Raw genomic sequence first — 18,787 nt, forward strand, 5'->3', positions numbered from 1 at the left:
GTTGAAACATGTAGACCGTTTTTTAATTCACCCTTTTTTCACTTAGAGATACCGAAGGTCAATCATACCTAACACGATATAGTCAAAATTAATTTTTAATATTGTTCAGTTGCTCCAGAACATTTTTCCCGTCAAGGAGTTATAACTGGTCAATTTTTAATTCACCCAACGTTTTCACTCAATCACAAAAATACCCGCTCCACTGTAATCAGGTGTCGCAGCACACCCGAACGGCACTCGGCTGTTTGGGAGGGGCCCCGATGATGAAGCATGTCACCAACTAGGTTGGTGAGTGAGGGGTCTTCATAAAAAAGAAGAATTTTTCCTTTTTGCGTGTGCACCTCCTGTCTGACTTCAGAGACATTGCCATATCTCCAGGGTGTACCCCTTCTATTGTTTTGGCCCGCAGTTTGGTACTGCCATGTCGACCTGGCAAGTGCACCCACTTGCCAAGCCATAAACCTCCCTTTTCTTACATGTGAGTCACCCCTAAGGTAGGCCCAAGGTACCCCCGTGGGCAGGGTGCAGTGTGTGTGAAAGGTAGGAAATGCCCTGATGTGTGTGGCATGTCCTGATAGTAAAATACTGCTAATTTAGTTTTTCACTATTGACAGGCTATCTGTCCAATAAGATAGAATGGGAGTTTATTTATAACATCTTTTGAATATAACTAACTATTGGGACAAGATAGAAAGGTGGAGTTTAGTATGCCTGAACTCAGAATATAAAAATGCATCTTTAGTAAATATGATTTTTATATTGAGTGTTTGAAAATACCACTTTTAGAAAGTGCATAGTTTCTTGCTCAGACATCCTGTGTGCCTCTGCTGGTTTGTGGATTGACTGTCTGGCCTTTGAATGACGGGCTGGGGATGTGCATTCTCTCAAACGGCCACAGGGGTTGATGTGTGTCCTGCCTTTCCTGAATGAGTCAGGGCAGGGCTGAATGGACCTGGGGTGCATTCGGAGTAGGGGGGAGGAGATTTCTTTCATATCTGAATGGGCTTGGTCTGCCTTGGACAATGCTGTCACCACCCCCGTGGGCAACTGCACCGGAGAGGACACCACTGGTTTTGGCTGGGCATAGAGCTTCTCTGCCACTAGCGAACAAAGGAATTGTGCTATGAAAACTGGGGCCAGACCCCTGAACTTTAGATTACTGCTGAACTAAGGCACCTGCCAGGAAGAAGAACCGGGAAAGCTAGAGGAGGATTACTGCCCTTGTGCTTTGTGCTGTTGGGGTTGGCCTGCAATGGTTGCTTGTGTCTTAGGTAGGGAAAGAACTAGACAGTACTTTCATCATCCTGTTGTTAGAGATTTCTCCAAAGGCTTGAAGTAGAGCTTGCCTCCTATTGGAAGTCTCAGGGATAGAAAATACTTCTAAGATCACTTCTGGGAATCAAGAGGAACCTTTGCCAAGGATAAGAGCTGGAGAAACTGAGGAGGAGTACTGCCCCTTTGCTGTTTGCTGTCTGGGGTTGGCCTGCAGTGGTTGTTTCTGCCAAGGAAAAGACAAGGACTTTGCTGTGTGCTGTGTTCCCTGCCTGAGGAAGATCTCCAAGGGCTTGAAATAGAGCTTGCCTCCTGTTAAGAAGTCTCAGGGACACAAAAGACTTCCTCCAACTCTACTGGTGCTGCTGGACTCTGCCATCTGTGAGTCCTACCCTTGCCTGTGGTGCCTCCTGCAGTCCAAAGGCCTCAGAAGTGGGTTTTGCACCTGATCTCTGCAAGAACGAGTGCAAAGCATTGCAAAACCATGCAAAGCTTCTCTGAAGTGACGCCCGGCGACGCGGAGGCAGTCCGAGTCCCGTTGGGTGACGCAAAGCCTCGCCACGCAGCCCCCAGCACTGACACCAGATGGCACGAAGCCTCGGACGCAAAGCCTCACCACGCAGCCCCCAGCACTGACACCCGATGGCGCGAAGCCTCGCAAAGAGACGCCTCACCTCTGGTGGGCAACCCATCACACTTAGGCACCACGTCTACTAGATACCGTGCCCGCAGTAAGAAACCGACGCATCACCTCCCTGCACAGTAAGAAACTGACACATCACCTCCCCTTTAGTAAGAAACCGGCGCATCACCTCCCCTGGAGTAAGGAACCGATGCATCACCTTCCCTGGGTGTAAGGAACCAAAGCTTCTTCTTTCCTGTGGTGGTTTTTGCTTGTGACTGTGACCCATCCAAGGTACTTTGTGTTGAAAGTGTTGCATCCATAGCTTGCTATGGACAGAACTGTTTCTACATTTTGAAAGTCATATTTTGATTACTGTGTTGTGGATTTTTGTTGTTTTGGTCTTGTTTGCTTTAGATAAAGATTACTTACTTTTCTGAACTGGTATGGGGTCCATTTGTAGTGTTTTCACTGTATTACTGTATGTGTGCACAAAGGATTTACACACTGCCTCTGCGATAAGCCAGTCTGCTTGTGCCAAGCTACCAAAGGGGTGAGCAGGGGTTATTTTAGAAGTGTATCCCCCTTGCCCTGACTAGGAAGAAGGGTCCCTACTTGCACAAAGGTACCTACCTCTGCAAACTAGAGACCCCATTTCTAATAGTTAGATTGGAGTTTATCCAATAAGCACATTTAATTTACTTGTGAGTCCCTAGTAAAGTGATGCTGCATGTACCCACGGCCTGTAAATTAAATGCCATTAGTGGGCCAATAGCACTTGATGAACCACCCACTTAAGTAGCCCTTTAAAATAGCCTCACACCTGTCACTACAGCCTGTGTGTGCAGTTTTAAACTGCCATTGTGACTATCAAAAAAAACCTTTTTTCCATGCCTAAATCCCCTTTGTAAAACATATAAGTCACCTCTATGGTAGGCACTAAAAAACCCCTAGAGCAGGGTTCAGTGTATTTAAAAGGTTGGACATGCCCTTTTAAGTTTTACATGTCCAGATAGTGAAAACTCCCCCATTCATTATTCACTGTTGTGAGGCTATCTCTCCCATAGGATAACATTGGGTTACCTTATGATACTTAATACGTGCTAACTTTTGATTGGGAACAGGTGGAAATAGAATGTTTACATTCTAATTAATTCGGAAAATGCTAGTTTTAGAAATGTATCAACAACGGAGTGTCAGGGTGTGCATTCAAATTAAAGTCATTTGTAAAGAAACCACTTAAACTATTGGAGTGGTTTCGTGTTTTTATTAAACTTTCATGAATTCTTCATATTTTGATATTCACATTCACTTTTTGAACCATGTCAACAACAAGAAAAACAATACAGTTCACATGAATAACTATGACACAATTGACATTGAAACAACTACAAATACAAAATATATGGAACAATGAAAAACAACATTACGAAACATACATTTGACATATGGTGACCAGTCCTTCAATTATATCAAGAAACGTGGCGGTATAGACATTTTACACTTTCAAAGGCTGTGACCTGCCAACAACAGCTAGTCATATATACTAATGGCAACAGGCATTTTGCCTTGTTTGCACACAGGATAATTCTGTGGATGGAAGAAGGAATTAGACTAGCTGAGTAGGGTCCATGCGTTTCAGAACCCCATATGTCAAATGTATGTTTCGTAATGTTGTTTTTCATTGTTCCGTATATTTTGCATTTGTAGTTGTTTCAATGTCAATTGTGTAATAGTTATTCATGTGAACTGTATTGTTTTTCTTGTTGTTGACATGATTCAAAAAGTAAATGTGAATATCAAAATATGAAGAATTCATGAAAGTGTAATAAAAACTATCCCTGGGCGTAGTTTGTGTAGTAGCGCTACGCGTAGCTACGCGAAGTGCACTTCGCACTACGCGAGATACGTGTAGCACTACGTGAACTGCGTAGTGCGCTGTTCGCCATGATTGCACAGTGCCGGATGCTTGTCCGCACTGTGCAATCATTGAAAACGGCATCTTGCACAGTGCGAGCTGTCATTTTCTGCCGCTCAAGTAGAATTTTATTCGAGCGGCAGCTTTCTCAATGCGGACTGGTAGTTTCGCGAGCATACGCGACCACTGGCAATGAGAAACCTGACCTCCCCGCATTGAGAATCTCACCGGGAGGTTTATTTTCCACGCTTGCGATCGGCAACTTGATGTTGCTGATCGCGAACGAGGAAAAAGTCTCGCCGGGATGTCATTTTGCTCGCTCGTGGTTGCCAACTTGACGTTGAGGACTGCAAGCGAGCAAAAAATGCCAGCTACGCTACACGATTGTGCACTGTGCTATGTGCAATTCGCGTAGCGTGAAGTAGCACAAACTACGCAAACTTCGCGAGCATAGCGTAGTTGTCCGCCCACAGTTAATAAAAACACGAAACCACTCTAATACTTTAGGTGGTTTCTTTACAATTCACTTTCATTTGAATGCACACCCTGACACTCCGTTGTTGATAAATTTAAAAGAGGCCTAGTCAGAGTGCAGTTCAGGGCCCAACCCCTCTTTTTTTAAAAAAGGTTTTAGAAATTTGGTATTTCTTGCCCTAACCATGTGGTGCCTGTGTCCTGGGTCACTGCACTTGGTATAGTTTGCAGTTGGCCTTTGTGTATTCTCACAGCCAGTATCACAATAGAGGGCCTGAATGTTGGCCAGATGGGCCATACTGACCTGATGAGGAGGGAGGAGCTGTCATCTGTGACACTTGCACTTCAAAGACATTGACTCTGCTAACACACAAGGAACTTCACACTAGCCCATTGTTAATGCAGACAGACTAAGACCAGAGCAGAAAGGCAGGCAGGCAGGCAGTAAAGTACAAATACCTCTGTGGAGGCAAATCTCCAGAATCCTCTCCCATTTCAAAGCTAGCACCAGGTATAAAAATAGAACCCTCAGACCCACTCTTCAGAGCACTTCTGGACCTGTGGAAGACTCAGAAGAAGCACTGCTCTTCTGCCGTGCTGCCGAAAGGACTGCCCTGCTGCAAGAAGGACTGTCCTGCTGCCTGAGGAAGGAAGACTGTGCCTACTCCTTGAACCCGAAACCACCAGAGTGGCTCCACAGGCTAGATGATTGGCTTCCTGTTCAAGCTACAGGAAAACAACAAGCTCCAATGACCTTCCCTGCACCTGCCCAGTTTCCCAGACTCAACTGGACCTGCCTGTGCCCTGCTGCTGGCCTTTGCTGGAGTGAGTTCTGATCTCCAAGAGTTGCCCCCTATGTCCTAGACCCTTGACTGGCATTAAAGTGTACTCCACCTGGCCCAAATGTAGGTTTCCTCAGAGCATTGCAGCCCCTCATCGGAAACGAAGCAGTGTGATGCAACGTGATGCAGAAACGCACATTGCAGCCCTCACAGCTCCTCATCGGAACCAACTCAGCGCAATGCAATGCTCTGCATCAAGGACATAGGGTAACATTTTCAATGGGCTTAACCTGGTCCCTGTATCTTGCCCGCACTGTATCGCAGTCAGCCTGAACTTGTGACTTTGTGCTGGTCTGGAGTGACCAGATAACCACTGTGACCCTTTGTACTTTAGTCGTTATACTTACCGTAAAACTTTGAAATTGCATATCTCTGGTTCTATGATTGGATTTTTGTCATTGTGGTGTCAAACATTATATTACATTTTACTCAATTTTTTAAAATGGATATGGGATTTTTCTAGTGTTGTGTTTTCACTTTATTACTGTTCACGTGCTACCTAAATGCCTTATACATTGCCTGCAAGGTAAGCTTGACTGCTTTTGTGCCAAGGTACCAGAGGGTTAAGTACAGTGTGAGATATTTGGTTACTTGTTGACTGAGGTGAGAGCCCTGTTCGAGCAGCAACCACAATTCTTCTCAGCATAAAGCATAAGCAAACCCCAACTTAACCTATGCTTAACCCCCTGGTAGCATGGCTCAGAGTAATCAGGCTTAGCTTTGAAGCAATGTGTAAAGTATTTGTGCCACACTTCAAACAGCAAAACAGGGAAAACACACAAAAAGAATCCCACACCATGTTAGAGAAATACAGCAGCATTTAATAAATAAAACAACACCTAAATCAAAAAATCCAATCAGTAGAACCGGAGTTATGAATTTTTAAATAATAAAATGAATATAGCTCCAAAAAGCACAAAGCACCAATTTGGGATATCTGGTCGCGCTGGACCGAGTTGAATTCAAAAGTTAGGGCCTACCACAATGAAGCGCAGGTTGGTTACAGTACCAGGTTAGGCCCGCTAAAAGTTTACCTTCTCAAGTTCAAGCCAAGAGTTCTGTTCATAATGCAGAGAGCCGCAAGAACCAGGGAGAGTGTCTCTGGAGGCTGTGCAAGGAGCTGGTCGGCATCACAGCTGGTGTTGCTATAGCTTTGAGGTCCTCGCAATCAGTCGATGCTACACTGCAAAGAATCAGGCTAACAGTGCTTTGCGCTGATTTGCGGTGCGGGCGATGAGGTCATCGTGCGAATAGGCCTGTTCGTGGTCACAAAGAGCCCAAAAACTTGATTTCAACATCTATGAGCCACATCAAGATTCCGGGACCTGAGAGCTACCAATGGGGGTCAGAAACCCGCTGCAGCTGGGTCCAAGGTCTGGTGCAGGATGTTGGTAATCTTTTTATGTCCCTGAGGCCCCAATCACAGGGCAGCAGACTAACCCTTGGAATCACTTTGGAGTCCTGGCTTCAGGATGAAGTTGCAGGTCTAGTTCTTCCCCAAACAAGAGGGCAGCAGGTCAGCACAGCAGGGCAGCTGTTCTTTTAGAGCAGTAGTCGAGCTGAGTGGCTGTCCTTGTAGCAGCACAGCAGTCCTTCTTCGTGGCAGAGTATCCGCTGGTCAGAAGTTTTCCTGAGGAGTTGGTGTATGACGCCAAGTATTTATAAACAGTTGTGCCTTTGAAATGGGCAGCAGCTTCTAGTGGGATGCCTTTGAAGTTCACAGATGTCTTGCCTTCCTGGCCCTGGCTCTTGCCTAACTACAGGGTGTACAGAAGCCCTTTGTGTGGAGACAGGGCACAGGCTATTCAAGTATAAATGGGACTGAGCCCAGATCAACCCACTCATCCTGCCAGTGATGGCCCTTCCAGTCACACCTAAGCTCCCCATTGTATGTGTCGATCTAGGAGGAATACATAAAGCCCAACTGTCAGTCATAAGACCCGGAGACAGGCTGCAGGCATCAAATGGCTAAGAAAAGAAAAAACTGCAACTTTCTAAAAGTTGGCAGGGTATGCCCAGACCTGGCTCACATTGCCACTCGATTCAAGCTAGCTTGGCTGGTGAGGGGTGTTACCCATGAAACCGGTCCCAAGATGCTTGTTTCTGGTTCAGGAAATACCTGGCTTGGTAGTTAGGGCTGTACTGTTCCCATGAGGCACAGAGTCAAGACTGATTTGCATATAGCTGGGTCCCAGATGTTTGACTGGGGGTGAGTGTCTGAAAAGTTTGAGCACTCCGTCTGTCATCTCCTTGTGTTTGCGTGGTTTGCCCTAAGTTGGCAGGCCATGCCCAGACGTGGGTCCCTTGCTCACATTGCCACTGGATTCAAGCTCGCCTGGCTGATATGGGGTGTTACCCCGAAACGTGTCCCAGGATACTTGTTTCCGGTTCAGGGAAGACCTGGCTTGGCAGTTCAAGCTGTACTGTTCCCAGGAGGCACAGGGTCAAGACTGATTTGCAAATATCTGGGTCTGAACTGAGGTGGCAAAGTGAGCTAAAAAACGATGATGGACTCAACCCAGATCTGTGACTGGGGTGAGTGTCTGAAAAGTTACAGCAGTCCGTCCTTCATTTCCTTATGGTTGCTTTGTTTGCCCTAAGTTGACAGGGGATGCCCAGACGTGGGTCCCTTGCTCACTTTGCATCTGGATTCAAGCTAGCCTGGATGATGAGGGGTGTTACCCCAAAACTGTTCCCGGGATGCTTGTTTCCAGTTCAGGGAAGACCTTGCTTGGCTGTTCGGGCTGGAATGTTCACATGAAGCACAGGGTCAAGACTGATTTGCATATAGCTGGGTCTGAACTGATGTGGCGAAGTGAGCTAAATAATGATGTTGGATTTAACTCATATCTGTGACTGAGGGTGAGTGTCTGAAAAGTTTCAGCACTCCGTCCATCATCTCCTTGTGTTTGCTTTGTTCGCCCTAATTTGGCAGGGTTTGCCCAGACGTGGGTCCCTTGCTCACTTTGACACTGGATTCAAGCTAGCCTGGCTGATGAGGGGTGTTACCGTGAAACCGGTCCCATGATGCTTGTTTCTGGTTCAGGGATGACCTGGCTTGTCAGTTCGGGCTGGAATGTCCCCATGAGGCACAGGGTCAAGACTGATTTGCATATAGGTGGGTCTGAACCGAGGTGACCAAGTGTGCTAAAGAATGATTATGGATTCAACCCAGATCTGTGACTGGGGGTGAGTGTCTGAAAAGTTTCAGCACTCCGTCCATCATCCCCTTGTATTTGCAACTTTCTAAAAGTGGCATTTTCAGAATTGCAAATTAAAATCCACCTTCACATCATTTAGGATTTTAAATTGAGATTTCAGAGACACCAAACTTCAACTGGCTATCTATTCCCATTTAGAAAATACACTTATGGCATGTAAGAAGGCAATTCCAATGTTACTCTATGGAAGAGATAGGCCTTACAGTAGTGAAAAACACATTTAAGAGTTTTTCTCTTCCAGGACATGTTTAGGGACCTCTACACTCTGACCTCATAGTGATATAAGACACTGTCTGAGTATGTTACAGTAGTCTGTGGGTGGATCTGAGGGCATCAGGACTGAAACTTAGCAGAGGAGTGTAGGTGGATGGGTGGTAAGAGTGTGGTCTGTGAAGGATGTCAGAAGAGGTTAGAAAAACTCAGATGACTTTAGTCAGGAAAAATGTTTACTTGCTAACAAAGGGGTCAAAGGGTTGTGGCAATCAACAATACAAAGAATCTGATGAGCAAAATAGGGGGTGATAGAGACTCTAGATAGATTGTATTAGATACATCAAAGAGAGATTCTGTGTGACCCCAGACATTTGTGCTGACATTCCATATGCTGTGGATGTGTAGCAGGTATGTAGTATTAAGACTCCTTTTGTAATGAAAGTCTAACTGCATGGCTCTGTGGGATGCATTTTGAATGACATGATGGAGAGCATATATGGCATCCCTACACAGTGGGTGTGTATTGACTGCATCCCCATGGAGCGAGGGTGGAGATCCAGAACTGAAGTCAGGGAGAATGAAGTAAAGGCTACCCAAAGAAATTCTGTAAGGTCCTTTTTAGCAAAGTGCTGCTGATTAGTTCTTCCTAATGTTGACATAAGGTAGATGGTAAAAGTAAGGGGTAGGCCATTGGTTTCTCTTGTTAAAGGTGTCAAGAGGCCTGATTCACAACTGTAAACATACACTTTTGTGTAAGTTTACAAATGTTTGCTATTCACAAAGGTATTGTACTAGTAGTGTCTTTACAACTATGGAATCACCACACATAAAAAAATAGGACTGCCCTATCTATGTGTGGAAGTTCCACAGTCGTAAATATACTACTAGTAAAACACCTTTGTGATTAGCAAACAATCATAAACTTACACAAAAGTTTAAGTTTACATTTGTGAATCAGGCCCACAGTTTCTAAGCAGGGCTGACCTTTTTTTCTGTGTCTGATGACTGTTCAGGACGGCTAATGACAGCAAGGTGCTGAGATGTCATGCTTCATTATGTCCTTGTTTTGGATACTTCTGCTTGAAGCCAGGACTATTGCTACTGCTGTGAGAGCCATCACCAAGCACAAAAGCTATGTCTAGGTATAGCCAGAAAAAATATAATTGAAAGAATCACCCCAAATCAGTTCTGACATCTCAGTAGTGGGTCCACATTACCTGTCTGGAAAATGAGTATGAGTATTATCGTAGAACTGTATAATGATTGAGCTGTAGGTTTCAAGAATGGAGGTTACAAAGTGTCTTACTTTATTCAGTGTCTTATTCCTTACAATATTTGTAATAAAGTTAATGAACAGAGATTTCAGTGAGTTTCTTTTCTTCTGTGTCTGTGATGCTTACATGTCTTTCTCTGATTTACTGGGAAAATGTCTTCATATTCCAGTGACATTCAGTTCAATTAATTATAGTCCCATTACCTTGCATGTGGCTCATTGAGAGAATATTTCCTCTGATGGCCCAAAAGGGTATGAGCGGTCGAACGGAGAACCTTATACTGTCACTCTATTTTGAGTAAAACTTGGCAGTAAGGCACATAAAAAAATAATGACCCCATTACCCTGGGAGAATACTTCAAGTGTGTGTGGGACCATTAGTTGATTCGCTTTTAAAAAAAAACTCTTGCATTGAGAGTTTGTTTTTAGAAAAACAAAACAATTTGGAAATGTTTGCTGGCTGGCCATCATGTCTGACATTACTGTCCTTCAAATAGTTTGTGCATGGACAGGAACTGGAAGGAGAGCTGTTCTTGTCAAACTAGGGAGTGGTCCACATGGCCAGTGGACAACTCTAAATTTGGAGTGTGTTGTGGTCCGTCAGGATGGTGGCAGTATTGTCCTCCGCCATTCTGACGGAGTTAACTCTATCCAAGAAAGTATATGTCAAGCCCATAGTTTTTCTTCCTTCTGTAATGATATTGGAATAAAGCTTCTCAATTCTACTATGTGGGTTACTTCATAAGGGGCCCTGAATAATTGTTTCTATTTTGATAAAATCACCCTAAATATTAGAGGACTCTAAATCACTAGTATACATTTCCAGTTTTGGTTTTTGCGTTTACAAACCATTGATTTCAGGTGTTTTAATCTGATTTGTTTGATTGAACTGAACCAGATTTGATCATTTCAGAATATACTGAACTAAAGGAGATGTTCTGATAACATGGATACCTATGGTAATATTATATCTTGCCCTGGTATATTCCCATGGCTTTTTAAGTTAGAGTGAGTACATAGCTTTAGAAGAGTAAACAGCTTCAATTATTCTTGCAAAGTTTCTAATCATCATTAGTCACCTCTGCAGGTAAACGTAAAGAACTAGGAGCATTTGTGGAGTCCAAGACAACTCCATAAATGGCCTTCCAAATGACTATGTGTAGACCCACGGTGTAATAGAGTGCCAGTCTGTGCCATGTCTGCCAAGAGAACTTGGAAACATTCAAACATTTTGGACCTTTTGACCTATAAGTTAGTGCCTCCATAAAGTGCTTCTCATTAGGTACAAACCCTTTTTATGAGCTGGGAAATTATTTCAACTAGTAAAAGGACTATTGCAATTGTTTTCTGACTTGGCAAATAGGAGGGTTAATGGAAGGGGTTCCCTCCCTCTATCCAACTCAGAATGGAATTTATTGATAGTTTGTTACTGCATTTGCTGTCGCACACCTTTGATGAGCAAATTACCCCTGAGTTGAGGTGATTAATAATTTGCAAACGGGAAGGGTTCCCGTAGGAACCCTTTCCCTTTAGGAATCATGTTGGCAGCCTCTGGGGAAGAAGATTTCTAAACTCTGAAACCTATTTTGTCAAACCAGCACTGTTTTTTTTCAAGGAACATAGGCTGCTTTGAAAGAAAATGTTTTCTATTTTAAAATGCGGTCGTAAAGATAATGGTATGCTGTCCCTTGCCAGGCACCATCTCTTTGATTACAGTCAATCAGGGTCATAAATTGGCACTTGCCTAATGCATGCAGTTCGTTCTGCAACCCCCGGCGATTCAGTACATTATGAACCGACTGAACAGTACATATGTCAGTCTGCAAAATACTATTCCATTTGTAAAATGAATGTGCGGAATCTGCAACCACTTTTTGTGTATGAAATAATAATACTTCAGCTTCCTAACTTTCATAAGCAGATGATTTCCAATTGTGTTCACTCCTAGTGTGCAGTTCTGCATGGTGTACGGACCTGCTGAAATCTACATAAGGCTTAATAAAACAAAATGTAAGCTGCTTTGGCAGCAGCCAGATAAATAGTGAGCTCATGTGCTTTTGCATGGCTTCTGGCAAAGGTGTGCACACTGTCTACTTAGCCAGCCAACAGGCAAATAAAGAAGTTTACTTTTGAAGTGTTTGCAAGGCCACAGCAATGCAATACATAATTTCTCCTATTTAGCCAGCTGCTGGGTAAATATTGAAATGTCTTTGCTACTTGCCAGGCTACTGGTCAAATGATATAAAAATGTGTTTTATATATAACTGGCAGTCACATTAGTAATTAGGTTTTATTTGAAATTTGCCTGACTGCTGACCTAATTTTACATGTCTGCTGTTTTGCCAGCAGCTGGGTAATGAGTGAAGTGTTTTTGTTTGCTTGACTACTGGCAAATAGTAAAAAACCTCTGCTATTTAGCCAGTGTCAAGATAAACAGTAAAGTTTCCTTGTTATTTGCGCTGCTGCTGGCAAAACACTGCAGAATCGTTGCCATTTATACGAGCGGTCAGGTAAATAGTGATGTTTTTCTGATATTTGCACAGCCGTAGACAAACCATGCTGAATCTCTACTATCTGTCCAGCAGCCTGGTAAATAATGATGTTTTTCTGCTATTTGCACAACTGCCGGCGAAACAGTGCAGAATGTCTACTATTTAGCTTGTAACAGGGTAAATAGTGACATTTTTTCTCCTATTTGCACTGCTGCCGGCCAAACAGTGCAGGATCTCTACTATTTAGACAGCACCTGGTAAACATCCTCTAAAAAAATATATATACAATTTACTTCTCTGGTATTTTGTTTTAAACAAAACTTCTAAAAGATCATTTTTATTGAATACAATTTAATATAATTATAATCATTTCATTTTTAATTTCAAATTTAGGTAATAGTGTTGTAGCATTTAAAAATAAAATCCTACATTTAAAATTTCTGTATAAAATGAATTTTATTAACATTTACCTTACAAATATTTTAAACTTTAATTAACTTTTCTAAATTTCCGATACTTTATCATAGGGAGCTATACGCCTGATTGCTGAGTTCTCCATCAAGTGCATAGAATGTCTAATATGGTTGTAAAGTCACTACTGGTAGTAACTTTATGGCCTTATATGACGTTTTTACTAACCCTGGACGTAGCACTACGCTACGCTCGCATAGTTTGCGCAACTACGCGCTATGCGAATTGCACGTAGCACAGTGCAAAAACGCATAGCGGGCATCTTTTGCTTGCTCGCGTTCCTCAACGTCAAGTTAACGACCGCGAGCGAGCAAAATAACATCCCGGCGAGACTTTTTCCTCGTTCGCGATCAGCAACATCAAGTTGCCGATTGCGAGCGTGGAAAATAAACCTCCCGGCGAGATTCTCAACACGGGGATGTCAGGTTTCATTTTGACAGTTTCCACAAACTACTAGTAACCAATCTCCTAAGGGGAAAAATATGCTTTGATCAGCTTTAAAAAGAATAGGCAAAATACACAAAGTCCTGTATTTGGTAATTATGCGAAAATTCGCCAGTGCCAATGTGTTACAACAACTATCTATCAACAGCAGTGACTGACACAACTATCAGAACATTTACTGCCCTCGAGTGACAATCCTGTTCCCCTCAAATTTAAAGCAGGGAAGCGAGAAAATGCAATACATAATTCACAAAATATCCACTGTTTAATGGTGCAGGAGAAGAAATTACTCGGTCCAGTCATTTCCAATTAATGAGTTTGTTTTCTGTTTTTTGTGGTTAAAAGTGAAAGTGCAAATACATTGTTTGACACATAAAATCACAGTTCACACATAAAATCACATAAAATCACAGTTCCCACAATACAAACATAAAAGGCATAATAGAAGAAGCGCATAAACCACCTTCGTCGGTTCTATCGTGAGAATGTTTTTAAATTTTCTTCCTGCTATGAAAACGTAATTTTTATGTTTTTTGTTTAATTTATGAAACTGCAAATTTCATTTGCTGGCAATTATTTTGTCATTTTGCATAGTTATGCACACTTGATGCACTGCAGAGATAAGAGAAGACCATACAAGCAATTTGTAAATAAGTCCACAAGAGATGCGCCCTCGTGCCTTACGGCTAATTGTACTTTTCTTCTCTCCCAAAAGGCTGGGCACATTTGTGGAGACAACATGGATGTGATTGATGGGCGTCCTACTGGCTCTGTCAGAATGTCATTTGGCTACATGTCCACTTTTGAAGATGCTCAGACCTTTCTCAAATTCATCATAGACACTTTTATCAAGCGTTCCTCTCAGCTGAACCCGCATATGGTTCATCCAACAACCACAGGACATGCCATACCAGGCTCGCAGCCCTATTACCCAGTCACTGACAGATCTTCCAAGGAAATACTCAAAAATGCAAAACCTTGTAGTGATCCCATTTCCTCACATAATGGTGCCAAGAAAAATTCCATCCTGGATCGGAACAACAACTTAAATTTGCAGCCTAGAAAGCAAGCTGTGTCTGACACACCAGCAACAACAACAGCGACAAAAGAGGGTGCCACACCCATCACGCTTACGCATATTTACATCTATCCAATCACATCCTGTGCAGCGCTGGAGGTAAGGCCTTATGAGGTGTTTTGTCATTTTTTTTTTTATGTTTAAGTCCAGCAACAACTTCAGTAATGCGATCGATGGACGCCCTTTCAAAAGAACTTCCACAAAAATTTTCAATTATTTTTTAATGGGCAGTTATACAATAATTTTGTTTAAGAAATTTGTGAAGCTGGGCCATGCCCTGCAAAACACAAAACATGTGTAATCAATTTACAGAATAGTTGTGAGTGTATCCTAGCACGTTATACATGAAGGAAAAGGAACACAATTAGAACAAAGTACTAAAAAATACAAAATCATGCATTTTTCAAACATACGATATGCTTCGTATGCGTAAACTGAGCCATTTATTTAATAAATAAATCAGAAGATGCAATCAATTGATCACCTGTATTCATAGATACTGCTGTGCACATCTAATAAACTAAATCTGAATTTGCAAGCTTGAGACTTGCTTTCTGGGTCAAGGTGGAGACTGTAGAAGCAATACATAATTTGTGGGAGGCGGGATTTACTTGCTGTGTATCCTTGTGTGTAAATGTGTGCATGTGTATTTTTCTGCACTTGCGAGTTTTTACATTTAGGTGTGTGTGCATGTTAAAGAGCTCAGGCCATAAGTCGGTGGTCACTGATGGAGCCGAATACCCATTTCTGTTTAAATAGATGGGGAACAAATATATGGAAATGTACATGTAAACATAACAGATGAGATATGCTTGCTTCTATTAGATCTGAATTCCCTAATCAGCAAGTTACCCATGTTGTCAAAACATGTTAACAATGAGGAGTTTACAAAAAACAAGTTTAAATAAAGTGAAAGTGATGTTCTTAGTTCTTTCTAGAGTTGATTACTGCAACACTCTATACTTGGGAGCAGGCACAGGGCAGATTGCCAAACTCCAGTCACTTCAGAATGCGGCCGCTCGGGTACTGCTTGATTTACCCAAACATCATCCTATATCCGCTTGTATTAAGCAGCTCCACTGGCTTCCAGTTCGGAGGCGAGTGGATTTTAAGGCCCTCTGCCTAGTGCATAAAGCTTTGTATGTTGGAGGAGCTGCGGATATACAACTCCTATTTCCCAGGTATGTGCCACTATGTTGTCTCAGGTCGACGAATGTTGGACTTGTACGTACCCCTAAGATAAGAAGAGTCAGATGGGGAGGAAAGGGTTTCTCATACCAAGCGGCCAAATTATGGAACTTCCTCCCCGTACAGATCCGACTACAGTCCAGTAGGACTCTTTTCAGAAAAATGATAAAACATGGCTCTTCGCCAAGCTTTAGATCTGTCAGCGTTTGCCTGGTTTTCACACACCTCAACGCCTCGGTAATAGTGTGCTTTATAAATATATCAGTCAGTCAGTCAGTCAGTCATGTCATGCAGTTGTTGATTTGTCGTGCATTGGAAAGTAATTTTTTGGTTGTGCAAGCAGAGACAATTGCCGAAACGGAAGGCAATGATGTATTACTCGAAATCAAACTAACAGTCTTTTACAATTGTGGAAGGATCCTTTCAATAGAACTGGTTTGAACTGCGGAGCACAAAGTAGGGAAGGCATGACTTTCTTTCATCTGGTAATGTTTCAAGTTATAAGGTCAATGGGAGTCCCCTCACAAGGGTTCCCATTGACCTTGGTTTGATCCGATCCTGTCGCGAGCACTAGTCCAAGCCACACATGTAGCACAGAGTTTTCATTGGCACAAGTAGTCTAACGCAGGGTGGTAGGAATTTTGTGTATTCCTGCTGATTCAGGAAGTTTCCATCACAGAAATATAAGGAAAATGTGTGATTTAACAAAAAGTTTGAGGTTTGCAGGGCATTGTGGATATGAAAACCTCATGGGATCCACATATGGCCCACCACCCTAGAATTCCTGATTGTATAGGTTTCAAAATTGTCTGTGGTTTATAGGCTTGCATGGGTGGAACCACAGCATGGCCCCAAATACCACAGCTACCCTGACTGAATATCTCTCAATGTAGCGCTTTAGGGCCTTATGTGTCGTGGTCTTGCGGCCCACCCATACAAGTGGTTTATCGTTCTTATTGGGGGACAACTGGGAACTCCACAGATTCCAGAACCATCCATCACAGAATTGTGAAGTTATAAATTATTTGTATTCATTTTCAGACTTAGGGCCAGATGTACGACCATTGAATTTTGCGACACGATAATTGCAACAAATTGTGAGTCGCAATTTGCGAGTCGCAAAATTCAATGTACAACATGCGATTCCCAATGGGGTTGCAAATTGCATGCCTCATGAATATTAATGAGGCTGTCGCAATTTGCGACCTCATTGTGAATGGCTAGCACTCCCAAGGATGGTGGCCTGCTGGGGTCAGCAGACCACCATGTCTGGGACTGCTTTGTCAATAAAGCAGTTTAAAAAAAAATGCAGCCCGTTTTCCTGCATTTCAAAAAGAAAAATTGAACATTACAGTTTCATTGTTTACGGGCAGGCAGTGGTCCCTGGGACCACTGCCAGCTCTTGAAAAATGTTTGCGCACCCATTCACAATGGAGAAGGGGTCCCCTGGGACCTCTTCCCATTTGCGAACGGTTTACAACCTACTTGAAGTAGGTGGTAAACTGCGATTTTAAAACACTCAGACATGGCATTTGCACTTGCTATTAGGAAGGGACGCCCTTGGTACGCTCCTGCCTAATAGCGAGTCCCTAACTCTATTTTGCTAGTCGCTAATAGATTAGCGACTTGCAAAATAGGGTTAGTATATTGTGCATCGATTTTTTGCGGTCGCAAACGGGCCAAATACTCCTTTGCGACTGCAAAAAACTGTCGTCCATCTGCCCTTAAATCCTGATGTTTGGCATATATTTGTCAAGCTTTAATTGTCTGCAGAGATTTGCAGGCATTTACTAACTTTTTGAGACCTACAACAGAGGTCAGTGTGCATTACCCTGCATGAAGCTTCAAAATATGTGTTTCTTCATGAAAATCTTTTAGAAAGCTGAAAACTATATATAGTTAGATCATTAAAATGTCAACCAATTGATTTTTTTTTTAAAAGACATCTTTTAAATAAAGACATTTCTTATCCTCTTTTTTGATACTTTCTTTTGTTATGAATATGTCTTTTATTAAATATAATGATATTCATGGATTCATTTTCACTGTCTGACTGAATTTTCTGTACCTCATCAGGTTTCTGAGTGGCCTGTTGGAAGTCTGGGGTTGTTGTATGACCGTAATTGGATGATCGTGAACCCGTTTGGAGTTTGTCTTAGTCAGAAGCAAGAACCTAGACTGAGTCAAATATCCCCTTCAATTGACCTTGCACGTGGAATTATGGTTATCAAGGCAGAAGGTTAGTTAGCAACCACTCTGTTTTATTTTGTTAATTCTATAATCTTTGTATTAAATAGTTGTAAGAAGAAAACTATGTGATCTTACATATTAGTGTTATAAGTGGAACTGTGTATGTGTTACTTTCTTAAGGAAGCAAGCATGGAGCCGATTAACTATCCTTGAGCCATATTATGAGGAAGTTTTCTGCACTGTACCAAAGCAGATGTGGTCTGTGGCAGAGGTATTACGCAAGCCTCTGCAGCACAGGGGGCCCCCTTAAACGGGCATGCCAAACATTCATGCACACTTAGCATGCTCCCCACCCAGGCGACATTACTGCCTGGTTGGAGAACATGCCCGTGCTCCCTGTCCCCGTCTGAGTGCCATGTTTGGCGCTAAGACCAATCACAACACTGCATTGCAGCATTGTGATTGACTCAGGGAAGCGTCAGCCTGGGTGCTTCCTCTACCTTGTTCCGGCCAGAGGAGAGACGCGATGAGGAGAACGCAGTGAGGAGGTAACTTGAATTACATTTTATTTTAGTTTTTTATTTACACCTCATAATCCCCTGCCCTCCTCCCTGTAGCCCCAGCCCTCACCCCAACCCCCCACCCTGCTCCGCCCAACCCCCACCAATCCCTGCTGGCCACCAGTGCCTTTGAGTCCAGGGCCAATGAATATATGTGAAATATGAGTGACTCAGACGGTGTATATCACTTTCTGCAGGGTGAACCACTATTTTGTGTTATGCCACTGGCCTGTGCACTTCTTTGTGGTGTTTTGAGCTCATACATTAACTCAAAATATTTCAAAAGTAGTGCATATTTTTCTGACAGCACATTCTGCCCGTGATATCGAGCTCTGCTATCGGAAAAACAAGCATTAATGGAAGATATTTTGAGTTAATGTATGCACTTACGATGCCCCAAAAAGCACGCAAACTCTTTCTGTGCTAGAGAAGCACAGAAAATATCATTCGGATATGGCCCCTGTTGTGTAGACTGCACAGGAATCTAGTGAACTCCTCACCCTACCGTGTTTATAACTAGAAAAGTGAG

The 18,787-nt window shown here is 42.8% G+C and overlaps 1 protein-coding gene across 4 annotated transcripts in view; it reads left to right on the forward strand.

Annotated features, from left to right (window-relative positions):
- Positions 1-18,787, forward strand: part of LOC146822680 (molybdenum cofactor sulfurase-like) — a 496,467-nt gene that overhangs the window by 354,675 nt on the left and 123,005 nt on the right. For all 4 annotated transcript variants that reach the window (XM_085606870.1, XM_085606869.1, XM_085606868.1 and 1 more), the window contains 2 exons: positions 13,958-14,419; positions 17,585-17,747. In XM_085606870.1, the coding sequence (XP_085462996.1) occupies positions 13,958-14,419; positions 17,585-17,747 (625 nt within the window). The remainder of the gene's footprint in view (positions 1-13,957; positions 14,420-17,584; positions 17,748-18,787) is intronic.

Source organism: Triturus cristatus, chromosome 5_2 (genome assembly GCF_964204655.1).
Source record: "Triturus cristatus chromosome 5_2, aTriCri1.1, whole genome shotgun sequence".
NCBI classification, from domain to species: domain Eukaryota; kingdom Metazoa; phylum Chordata; class Amphibia; order Caudata; family Salamandridae; genus Triturus; species Triturus cristatus.